Here is a 12,394-nt window from a genome sequence, read left to right as displayed (position 1 = left end):
CTATAAACACACAGTGTATTACAATAATGATCACGTTTACAAAAACATAAGAAAATTCATGTGAAAATATGAACTACACACTTAAATCTCCATTTGGTAATTAATCTCTACTCAACACACAAAGATAAGGTGAAGCTGAGCACAATTTTTCAATAAACAATGTCATTACTTATTATACACGATCATAATGTTCCGAAATCCACCTTAATATTCAAGCCTTTTACACCATATTCTTACATTTTTACTAGCAAAATGATTAATGATCCTTGTTTGTGAATCAGTGAATGAAACCAGGTGTGTGTAGGTTTTTCATGGTACAGATGGCAATATAGGTAGTAGAAAGACAGTAATAAAGTTAGTTATAAGGCAGTTTTAAAAACAATAAAACTATTTATTATTCATAATAAATAAATACTAATAAAACTATTTAGTATTTATGGTAAGGAATGCCGTAACAATCCGGCATTAAACGGTAGTAAAGCAGACACAAAGATTGTACTAAAAGCAGTTAAAAAAGCAGTGGTAAAGCTGTAATGCTTTGTTTACCCTGAGCAGTGAAATCCACGTCTTCCAGGTTTTCCAGGATGCTGTCAATACTGGAGCAAAATCTTTTGAAGGTGGAAGAATCCATCATTTCTGCATGCACACACACAAATAAATAAATAAATTACTAAACAAATAACCACACAGACAGGTGGTTAGCTGGGTTCAGTTACAGAACAGGAAATGGATGAGTAAAGGGGGCGGAGGTTTACCCTCAGCTGTGAGCTTGGGTTCATATGCTTTCCTCTTCTTCTCTTTCTCCTTTTTCCTTATACTCCGAGCCACTGCAATAACAAAACCCACAACTTTTTCAACATTACACTCATACACAACTTACACCCAAAATATACACAATTACAGCTACAGTACTCCAAACTCATCAACACTGCAACATATTTCCACAAACAAATAAGCACCTACATTGAACAATCACTGGATTAGGAACACCTACCTCGTATCTACACTCATTGACCATTTTATCAGCTCCACTGACCACACAGGAGAATTTGTCGATCTACAATTACTGACTGTAATCCATCTTTTTCTTTGCATACATTCTTATCACCAGTTCATACATTCTCAGCGCTGCAGTGATGGTGGTGATGTGTGTGTGTTGTGCTGGTACATGTGCATCAAACACAGCAGTGCTGCTAGTGTTTGTAGACCCCTCAGTGTCACTGCTGGACTGAGAACAGTCCATGAACCAAACATACATCCAACAGCGTCCTGGGGTGGTGCCCTGTGTCCACTGATGAAGGAATAGAGGACGACCAACACAACATTTGAGCTACCGTCTCTGACTTTATATCTACAAAGCAAACCAACAAGGTATGTGATACTGGGTCTGATCCACTTGTACCAGCAATCTGTGTCAGATTACGGCATAGGGTTCGCAATGATGTGTAGCCCACGGTTTAGGGTCAATGCAGGAGTATAAATTGGGCTTAAGAGTGTAACAGGGTAATCTTGTATTTACTGAAGGTTAGAAGGCAGAATAGGTGATCTTAAACCCACTGTTTTCATTAGTTTTGTATCTGAAGCATGTTACTGTATACTTAATTTTTAAACAATGCTTTTTTTGTACTGTTTTCTTTCCTGCTTTTCTTGCAAATATAAAACTTGTCTAAAATTGTCAAACATTTTAAGGCTAACTTAAAATTGGGTCTGGTGTTTGGAATCTTCTGAAGTAAATTATAGATAGGATTCATGGAATATTAATAATGTCTAACCATCATTGATACTGGGAGGTGGTGAGTCTTCTTCCGAGTCGGCATAACGACCGCCCCTTCCCTTACGGCTGTCGAAGACTCCACTCCCTCTCCGATGTTCTCCAGAGCTTCGTCTGTCTTTCTCTTCAAATTCCCAAGTCCGGTCACGCTCTTTCTTCTGACGTTTGCGCACTGCCAGATGCAAACACCAACCCAGCCACACAGACAGACGAAAGAGTGAGAGAGAGGAGATATTGTCATTCACTGAAATTTATCACCAGGTTTAAACAAGTGTAACAAATTACAGCACGGACCCAAATGTGACTGGCTTACCTCGCTGCAATCAACAATATTAATATCATAATAAATGTTCCAAACCAGTGTGAATTCCCAGAGGTAGAGTGACCGTTTGACCTATTTAGCATATGAACAAACAAAGCAGGAAGGGCCACAACAGCTCTCACTGTGGGACCATAAGACCTAATCAATATCAATGGAATTTTATTACTGAGTAATCAACAACCATCACAGACAAAGGGAACAAGTCTAAACAAGAAGGTGACAGAACTCAGAGTTCAGTATAGTTAGAACTTGAGTGGTATTTGCACATGGACTGTATTCAGACACAACTGACATCACATCCTTCAGGAGGAGCTTAGGGGAAGGCGGTATTGTCAATCTATATATGGTGTGTTTTTCTACTACTCAACGTTCAGTCCAGCTCCACTGAATCCTCGGTGAATAACTGTATCTTGCTGCTGCTTGCTGTAATAAAGGTTGTCCATTTTTTCATAAATTATTTAGAAATAACTTTTCCTACACACGTGAGTGACACAATAGAGAGAAGGGACCTCTAAGAACTGAACAACTGCAGTAAAAATTTTAACCTAATTAAATTTAAGGTCATTATATTGATACTGAGTGTCCTGAATGTTTCAGAGATTCAGTACTAAAGAATAAAAGAAATGTGGCCAGATTTATGTGTTACTGTTACATGACCAAGATTCAAATAACTTTGTAGTCCTTAAATGCACCTGCCTCAAAAGGGGCTCCCCCACATGTGGGTGGTCCTGTGGAAAATTGGTTTAAAACATACTCTCTAACACATTCAGGCCACTATTTGTCAGTATTGCGATTGTCTCACAAAATGAAAGAAATGACTGACTGAATGATGAAGGCTTTGAACGTGTGCTGAATTGTGGTGTTGTTGTTGTATTGAGAGTATATTACATCTGTACTAGACTTTAAACTGCAAAACAATCACTAAACCACACTCCCTAAGCCATGCCTTTTTTCGGAGTATCCAACCACTAAGTGACTCACAGCTGATATCCTCGATGTCTTCATCCGAACTGTCCTCTGCATAGTGGGGACGTTCACTAGCTGAGCTGCGTTTGCGCTTATTCATCTTCACCCTCTCACAAAGTGGCATGGAGGACTCAATCTCAGCCAGCAGTTCTGGTGGAAGGTCTTTCAGCACTGAGGGGTCCACACCAGCTACACACACACACACACACACACACACAAAAAGTCAGTTTCTTGTTGTCAGTTTGAACTGTAATTATCAGTTTTGTCATTAACTTTTTTTTTTTGTACCTTTGCCATATCTCCCAGAGGTAAGTCTGTTTTTGGCAGATTTTTGACGTGACTCCCTCTCCTTCATCAGCTTCTCAACATCATCCCGGGACAGTTTTTGCAGGACCACCACTGGTTTTACGCTCTTTTTTGCCTCAGGCTCCACCTCCAGTCTCTTCAGACACACACGTGGTAGCTTCCAGCTCAAGGCCATGCTCTCGGGGCCTCCTGGGCCTGCCCCTTCTGGCTCCTTAAAGCCAGAGTTCTCAGCAAGCTCGAATGCCGGCAGCTCACCGGGTTTGCTTGCATCTCCATCATCATGATGTCTGCGCTGTTGCCGTGGGGCATCTGCTTTTCTGTCATCATTTTGGCCAGCTCGCTGCAGGGGTTTGGGAGTCACACCCTCCTGAGGCTCTTGTGGCCAGCAGTGTGCTGCACAGCTGTCCTCGGCACCACCTACAGCCCCGCCTTCCACGGGGGCCGGCCGGTTACCCACAGCAATGCCCCCACAACCCCCAGTACCAGGCTCTTGAGGATGAGAATCCTGCTTCCTCTTCTTCAGAGGTTTATCTACATGAGTACAGATGCAGATACAGAGGCAGAGAGAGAGAGGAAAATTATAAGAACATTTCATTTGTGGGGGATTTAGCAAAAATGACATATCATTTGCCAAACAACACTGTCAGTCTCTTCAAGATGTTTTTTGTGCTATATTTTATGAATTGGATAGTTCAATGTATTTAAAGTTTAAAAAGTTTTTTTGAAAAGCTTTCAAAACAGAGCAGAAAATTGTAGCATAGGTTATTACTGAAATTACTGAAATGTACAATTAAGATGCATGGTGAATCCTTCTATACGCCATAAAACATGTGTGGCTAATAATAAATAATAATAGGTACAAACACACTGACCTTTGTCCTGCACCTCTTTATTGCTTCGGTCCGTTTCCATAGCAGCGGCAGCTTCCTTCTCCATCCTTTCGATGGCAGCAAGAGCCTCCACTAGCTCACCCTCAGCGTCAGAGCTGGAGAAAACTCCGCCCTTAACTCCATCCGCACATGGAGAAGCCAACACATCACACACCACACCCTTATCTACATCGCCTTTCAGGTCCCTCCCCTTCTCTCCAAGCATAAGGTCTGTCTCTTGAGGAGGTGTGTATGGTGGAGATGACTGCAGCAGGGGCGGGGCTCCTGAATAATTCCTCAACCCTTCCTAAGAGAAGAAGTGTACAAGATTTATTTAAAAAAAAAAAAAAAACACACAAATGCAAATTACCATCAGTGCACTTCTATGCAAATTCTGCTCAAACCAAATCTTTATTTTTCCAAACAGTACTTATGTAACAGATAAAACAAATTCTCATTAAAAGTATTAATTAAACACCACTTTCAGAAAAGTTAGGATACTTTCAAAAATACAATTAAAACGTAATACAGTAATGTGTTAAATTACTTGAAGTTTTATTTAAGAAAATATTTCTGTTTTCACTTGTGTAAGTCAGAGCTTATTCTGCATGTGTTGCAGGCATCAGTTTCTAATTTTCTTTATATTTAACAAAGAGAATTTTAATTATCATTGAAAACATTCAAAATCTTTTTTAAGATTGTTTAAATTTTTTTTAGTTTGTTAAATTAATGTTCACATGAAATAACAAATTAAAGATTTCAGTTTTTACTGGATTTTATAAAGTATCCCAACCGTTCTGGAAATTGGGTTTTTGCTTACTCTAACAACTTGTTTTTCCTAAATAATTTTGGACCATTTCAGTTAGACCATCCATTATAAATTTCCCCACAGAGTGTAACGGGCAGCTCGGGCAAATTACATCAAAACATAATAAAAGGCAAAAATGGAGACGCAATGTTTTGTTCAAAGAGTCAAAGTTATTTTCTTAGAATTTAGAAGATATATATTTTTTTAATTTTACGTGGTTCATTTAACTGTTGCTATGAATTTAAAACTAAATAAAAGCAAAATAAACAATAAACCTCAAAATGAGATCTCATACCTTACTGTCCAGAGGATTCCTCATACCACCTGGAATCATGGGACTTGCAACAGAACCTAGACAAAAGGCAAGACATTAAGTGAAAAAAAAAAAAAAACTGCTGAGGACACCTGTAGTAGGTACATGCTGCAGATATAGTGCAGATGTAATGTGTACATTGCTGCAAGTGTAGTTCAAATGTGCCCTTTACTGGGTGCAGGTGTTGTTTAGGTGTAGAGTGTGTGTGTACCTTGCTGCAGGTGTTGTTTAGGTGTAATGTGTACCTTGCTGCAGGTGTTGATGTTGACTATAAGCAGGTGGATGAGGATATTGTCTGTATGCAGAGACAGGGCTCTGAGGTGTATATGGACTGGGCACGGGACTCGTCTGCTGTGACAGGAAACGACCACCTGAACCCGTCTGACCTGAAACAAACCTCCTACAATACACACACACACACACACTATAAACACACCCCATTATATCAAAAACATGTCCACTGAAGTCTGGACAGATGGAACCTTACCCAGATGGACTGTGGGTAATAGAGCACTGCTGGTAACTGTTGGAGGCAGGGCTTCCCTGCATTGAATTGTCGGTCATTTTGAACTGTGGTGCCATCTGCTGCTGTGCTAATCCTGTCCAAAACAAACACAAAAAGAAAACCAGTTCCATAAAATAACACAATCTGCCCAAATGTTTAATAAATTGGGAATACAGATAAAACAAGCTACCCCCAGTGTGAACATAGTATATAATCACTCTAGAAAAGCACTGGCCAATAGAATGGGATACTCCATAGCAGCAACCCATGAGGATAAAGTCACCATGGTCAATACCAAATATTCTACTGTGCAGTCAGTAGTACATTTATTTTCAGAAGAAATATCACATAAGCAAGAGTCCACTAATTTGTAGAAATGTAGTGTTTGTGTCACCTGTCTGATTGTTGTACTGAGGGGTATTGGGTGTGGTCTTGTTTCTGAATATGTTTGGGTTCCTCGAGAGCAGCAGCTGCAACAAAATCGGAACATCTCCTTCCAACTCATCGGAACCCAGACCGTCCTTCAGCTCTCTAAAACACAACATTAAATGGCACACAAACACAATACATCACAAAACAAAACATTACATACACACACACACACACACACACACACAAACATTACATGAACAATCATAAACCTTCCTTGCATGCCGGAATCAGACTACAAATATTTAGCCTTATTTTGGCCGGATTTTGTCGTATTCGACAAAATTCCAGTGTCAGAACCGAATATGAGTGCCAGGGGCAATTAACGGTTGTGTAGTGTAAGATAATCAAAGATCAGCAATGCAGCGTCTGGGATGCCCCCGACAAAAAGTCTAGCATGTTAGAATTTTTGGATTTTTTCGCCTAGTCTGAACCAACAGGAGGACAGAGCGCTGTCTGGCGCACTTCTTCTTCTTCTTGGAACCACACAAACACACACCAAACACATACCACACAAACACACACCTCTCTGTAACAACACCTTTCATACAATGGCAAATGTTTTTAACTCTAGCTTTCGAAACTCAATTTTTGACAGTAACATTAGCCTTAGCATTACACACGGGTTCATTAGATAACTGAGCTAATATTCTTCAGTGCTAATGTTAGCAGTATTAGCATTAGCTTTACTCAAGTTTTCACTGGAGACCTAAACTAATGTTAGCAATAACAGTACTCACATGTCTTCTGTGGAGACCTGTGCTAACCCGCCAGCTAGCTGAGCAGCGAGAGCTTCATCCCTGTTGCCCAGCAGGCGTTCCACTTCCTCCACTACACGCACACTATACAGGAGGCTCTTAGTGGTGGTTCCCGGGAGGGGAGAGGGCAGGGGCAGCTGGTTCAGCACTAACCACAAAACATTAACAAAGTATTAGAATACAACTAGGCCTGTCAAGACAACTATTTTATGTGGTTGATATATATTTCAGAAATAATTGCAATAAATAGTATTATTGTCATCTTTAGACCAATATATGCCACTAATGAAAATATAATAGCATAATAACGCAGCTATATCCCTTTAAAGAGAGACAAACTTTTAAGAAAAACTTAGTAATTAAGAATATTCAGAAATTAAATTTGAATTTAGAAAAAGTTTAAATAACCTATTAAAACGTAAATTAAATAATACTACTGAAATCATGCTAGTGTGTGAAATATGAAATCACAGAGTAAATGTCATGTGTTGTTTGATAAGTCGATAATGTAATTACTGTGACAAACCTAGATACAACACAGATACATTTCCCATATTTACCAAAGTAGTGCTGCAACAAAACTACACTTTAAACGGAGCAGGAATTTCATTCTGGCACCTGTCCACTGTAAATGTTGCAACAGTTATATCTTACTGAACGTGTGTGCTAATGCACAAATAAGGAATTCTGTGTTTTAGCTGGATCTCTCTACAATAAATTAATACATTTTTGCAAATCTCTGTTATGTGTCCCAGTGTAAAAAACAATTGAGGACATAAAAAAAAAAAAAAAAAAAAAACTGTCAACTTAAGTAGCAGTTAACACATGCCTAAACATTGTGGTCACTGTTTATTTGTATATATGTGTGTGTGTGTGTGTGTGTGTGTGTGTGTGTGTGTGTGTATGTGTGTACTCACGGTCTGTTAACCCGGCAATGCCAGCAAGGGTGGTTATGGGAACCTGAGGCATGTCCCCATTCATTCTGATGAGTGGGCTCAGGACACTTACACATATATACACACACACATACAGACATATACACACAGAGTTACTCAGAAACACACAAACACACTAACCGCCCATTACATCTCTCACACTCCTGCAAAGAGAGAGAGAAAGAGAGAGAGATGGAGAGGTACAGTCAGTGAACTTATAAAGCTGTGATCATATTGTCTTGCACCTTATGCTACAATACAACAGAGACACAACTCATATCCAAAGTATTTAAAAACACTCTCTAACTGTTTTTAAGGTTATTAAAACTGTTCATTTTAAACATCACAGTATTTAATAAGCAGTTTGATATATAACAGCTACAAATAGCAAAGTGATTTACAGAGGCACCACCCTGGCGGCATATACAAAGTGGCATCTGTTATGTAGCAATACAGCCAGCGTGAACCTCAGTTTAAAAGTTCTGGCGATAGTCAGACTAACATGAATTTGCATGTTCCTGAAGCAGATGACGGCTGAGAGGTGGTCAGGATGATTGTGGAGGTCACTATATTAGTGAGAATGCAGCACTTTTCACAAAACTCACTCGCCCATTAGTAGTTCATTTTAATGTCCTCCATACGTTTAGTCACTAATGAGACATGTAAAATGTTTCATTACCACAGTCTACCTGATTAACTCATCTGATACCTGTAGGTCTTTAAACGTCTTTAAAAAGGGGGGAAAAATAAATGAAATAAAATTTTAAAAAAAGAAACTTTTTATTAACTCTAATTTTGCAGATAAATTTAGGCTATGTTTACATCACAATAAACAATCCAACAGAAGATACTTGCAGAAAAAAAATCATTTTTAAAAAATCCCCTAAAACACATACATTTCTGCACCATAATAGAGCAAATTTATCATTTATGAGTGGACAGTGGTTAAAATGCATGGGTGATTGTTGTACTGTTATCCATTCATTCATTATCTGTAACCGCTTATCCAGTTCAGGGTCACAGTGGGTCCAGAGCCTACCTGGAATCATTGGGCGCAAGGCGGGAATACACCCTGTAGGGGGCGCCAGTCCTTCACAGGGCAACACACACACTCTCACATTCATGAGTCGCCAATCCACCTACCACTGTGTGTTTTTGGTCTGTGGGAGGAAACCGGAGCACCCGGAGGAAACCCACGCGGACACGGGGAGAACACACCAACTCCTCACAGACAGTCACCAGGAGTGGGAATCGAACCCACGACCTCCAGGCCCCTGGAGCCTTGTGACTGCGACACATTATTATTATTATTATTATTATTATTATTATATTAACATTATATTATTATATTATTTATTCCGTAACATTGTTCAGCCTGCTAATGTGAACACAGCCTTTCATAAATGGTTTTACATCAAATACATATCCCATTAAAGGACATGTGGTATGAATGTGAATGGGCATAGGCTGTACTTTCTTTTAAGGTGTTATTAAATGTGATTCAATCTACAAAAAAATAAAGGTTACTTTTCTTAAAAGGAATCTAGTTAGCTGTTCTTGTAAGAGTTCGGTCTTCCTTCCTTGTGTGTGTGTGTGTATTTACTGCTCTTTAATAATGTAAAAATATTTTCTCATATAATGGTAATCTGTTGAAATGGTGATTATTACAATAATTAATAGATGCAGCCCTATTGCAAAACTTCATGCCCTAATCAGTAATGTTGCATGATTCAATATATAAAACTTTTGGTCTGTGTAACTAAGATGTCAAACATTTATTACATAAAGAAACACAAAATGGACAAATGAATTAAGCAAATAGGCTTTTCTTTCATAGCTTCTGAGAATAACTGTTGCAGTTGAGTTCTATGGAGTTAGGATGGCACTGTCCTTTAGCTCACAGCCCTGGACTGTTCTGCATTTGGTCAAAATATCAGCACAAAGTAAACCTCAGTGTGATTTGTCAGAATGATTCCTGTTGTTTTAAATCCACAGCTAGCATCTGTCTATTCCAATCAGCAGACACACCCATTCCAGAACAGACACACCCACTCCAAAACAGACACATCCATTTCATCCAGACCCCAACCCTACAGGCAATATGACAGACTGGAGGACATACCAGAGCAGGCCACTCTGACTATGCACAAGCACAGACTACAAAAATTAAGCCTGTTCATGAAAGATGAATTTACCCAATGCATTGGACTAACATTTAACCCAGCATTATTTCATAACATGTTAATTTTAATATCGTAGTGGACAGCTTATATACGGCCATGTTGATTTATATATTAAGGCATTCATGAATTCACATTAATCACTGAATTGTGGAATTTAATGAGTTTTCTGTCAAATTTACTTTACCATCTATCCTACGACAATCCACGGCATTGGTTAGCCCAGCTTGCTGAACATATTATATTATGAGTAAAAACTGAAGTGCAACAGATGCATAATTAGCGATGGAGAAGGTTTTAAATCAAGAGAAACCGTAAGCGTCAGAAAAGTTGACACTGGTGGAGAATGGAACCAGACATCCTCTAAAAGCTCCTAAGAGTTTTTACATGAATTGGGTATGAATGCATTGCTGATGTCCCACCAGTTTTGACATCCATTCCTGCTGAAAAGGGACACAGGACATTGGGAGAGAAAGAAACTTATTCATTTCAAATTTACACTAGTATCAATCATCTTCATTATCATCATCGTTCCAGGTAAAAGTTTGTAGACAGGTGGAGGACACTGCTAGTGGTGCAGAGGAAATAAAGTGCAGTATTTGTGTATTTGACCTGGAAACATCTGCTTACATTCATCACCACTGTTAAAACGTCTTATCAAAATGCAGGACAATCGAGACGACTGCTTACGTCTCAAACGCTAGTACATGGGCAATTTCTCATTTTGATTTAAACAATTTTCAGAAAATTGCGGACACAGCGCTGTTTAGTTGAACATACTCTTTATTAATTTCCCACTGTCCTGACACTGTAATATATTTCTCCCAGTATGGTAATGAGTATACTAATGAGATTAATACGTCCCTGTGAATGAATATCTATGATCGATTCCTATATTGTAAATGATGAAGTGTAGTTCAGAATTATTTAAAGACACGCTATCAAACGTTAGTCCATACACATCAATACAGAATGACAGCGCACGTTATGGGTCAACAGTGCTGTTTAAAGCGGTTTTAATACACAAACATCCACAAAGTAAACACAAAACAGCGCTCATACAGCAACCACAGAGAACTTACAACTCTTCAAACTAATTTAGCCAAATTCAACCAGATACAAATCAGCAGGCTTACAAATATACTGCATTAATCATCTTTATTTATGTCTGATGTGAGCCAGAGAATTAAAAACTAACCATTTCTTCATATTTTCCATTTAAAACAAAAATAAAAACAAAACTGTTCCGAGGTGACGCGGAGTGTTAGCTTCTTGTTCGAATTATCCATTCCACCTTAAACCACCCAGCAGACGATCCCTTTTAAGGTGGAATTGCTCATTCGAACAAGAAGCTAACTTCAGCAGGACCTTTAGCACAGGAATTAGCTTAGCTTAGCCTAGCTCGCGCACAGCTCTTCCTCGTTCGGAAAAAAGACACATTCCCGGTTTATTCCCTCCGCTCTCCTCCCGCCGCGAGTTCCTCTTCCTTAGACGCAGCTTTTATGGTAAATGTTGTTTTAATGGTCGTTGTTCCCGCTCTCCGCTGAAGGCCCGCAGCTCGCGCGCTGACCCGTTGGCTGGTCTCCTTGACGACGTCGTTACCTTTAACGCAGTTATCTACAGTACTTTCTAAGTGTTTTAAAACCTCGACCCTGAGTGCGGCAACGCAGAGTATCCGAGCGGCGGTGTGTATATGTGTGTGTGCGTGTGTTTGTTTGTTTGTTTGTTTGTTTACCTGGAGCTGCGCGCGGGGAGAAGCGCTGATCTGCTGCTGATGAAATGGAGCTGCGGCCCGCCGCGCCTCCTGCTGGACAACATCCGCAACTACAACGGTACAATAAAAAAAGGAAAAACACACACACACACACACATATATAAATATATATATATTTATTTTTTTATTTTTTATTTTTTATTGTTTTTGTTTTCACCGCAACCCTGACATGGACAAGCGGAAAAGAAGTTGATGATGATGATGATGATGATGATGATATGTTTTTATTGTACGGTTGTATTACACACACACACACACACACACACACACACACACACACACACTGGGGGACAAAGTACACTAAGCGTACATGAGTAAAAGGACAAAAGTATTTACCTTCAAATGTACTTAAGAATCGAAAGTAAATGTACCATGACTTATTATGGTTCTAATGTTCTGTTATTAAGGGAAAAAAACAAAGGAAAAAAATACAGATGTCTCTGAAAAAAAAAAAAAAA

General features: G+C 39.2%; 1 protein-coding gene across 1 annotated transcript in view; it reads right to left on the bottom strand.

Moving 5' to 3' along the window:
• The window catches only part of LOC136678173 (nipped-B-like protein A), a 32,014-nt gene extending 20,050 nt beyond the window's left edge, over window positions 1-11,964 (bottom strand). The window contains exons 1-13 of the mRNA XM_066656099.1: window positions 11,898-11,964; window positions 7,965-8,146; window positions 7,030-7,195; window positions 6,255-6,391; window positions 5,843-5,954; window positions 5,601-5,755; window positions 5,338-5,393; window positions 4,238-4,541; window positions 3,348-3,896; window positions 3,075-3,248; window positions 1,773-1,943; window positions 756-827; window positions 547-636 (exon numbers count right to left, since the gene is read on the bottom strand). Of these exons, the coding sequence (XP_066512196.1) occupies window positions 547-636; window positions 756-827; window positions 1,773-1,943; window positions 3,075-3,248; window positions 3,348-3,896; window positions 4,238-4,541; window positions 5,338-5,393; window positions 5,601-5,755; window positions 5,843-5,954; window positions 6,255-6,391; window positions 7,030-7,195; window positions 7,965-8,028 (2,050 nt within the window). The 5' untranslated portion in view covers window positions 8,029-8,146; window positions 11,898-11,964. The remainder of the gene's footprint in view (window positions 1-546; window positions 637-755; window positions 828-1,772; window positions 1,944-3,074; window positions 3,249-3,347; window positions 3,897-4,237; window positions 4,542-5,337; window positions 5,394-5,600; window positions 5,756-5,842; window positions 5,955-6,254; window positions 6,392-7,029; window positions 7,196-7,964; window positions 8,147-11,897) is intronic.
• Window positions 11,965-12,394: the final 430 nt, after the last annotated feature.

The sequence above is a fragment of the Hoplias malabaricus genome, chromosome Y, assembly GCF_029633855.1.
Source record: "Hoplias malabaricus isolate fHopMal1 chromosome Y, fHopMal1.hap1, whole genome shotgun sequence".
Lineage (NCBI taxonomy): Eukaryota > Metazoa > Chordata > Actinopteri > Characiformes > Erythrinidae > Hoplias > Hoplias malabaricus.
This window is presented reverse-complemented; position numbering and strand designations above follow the sequence as displayed.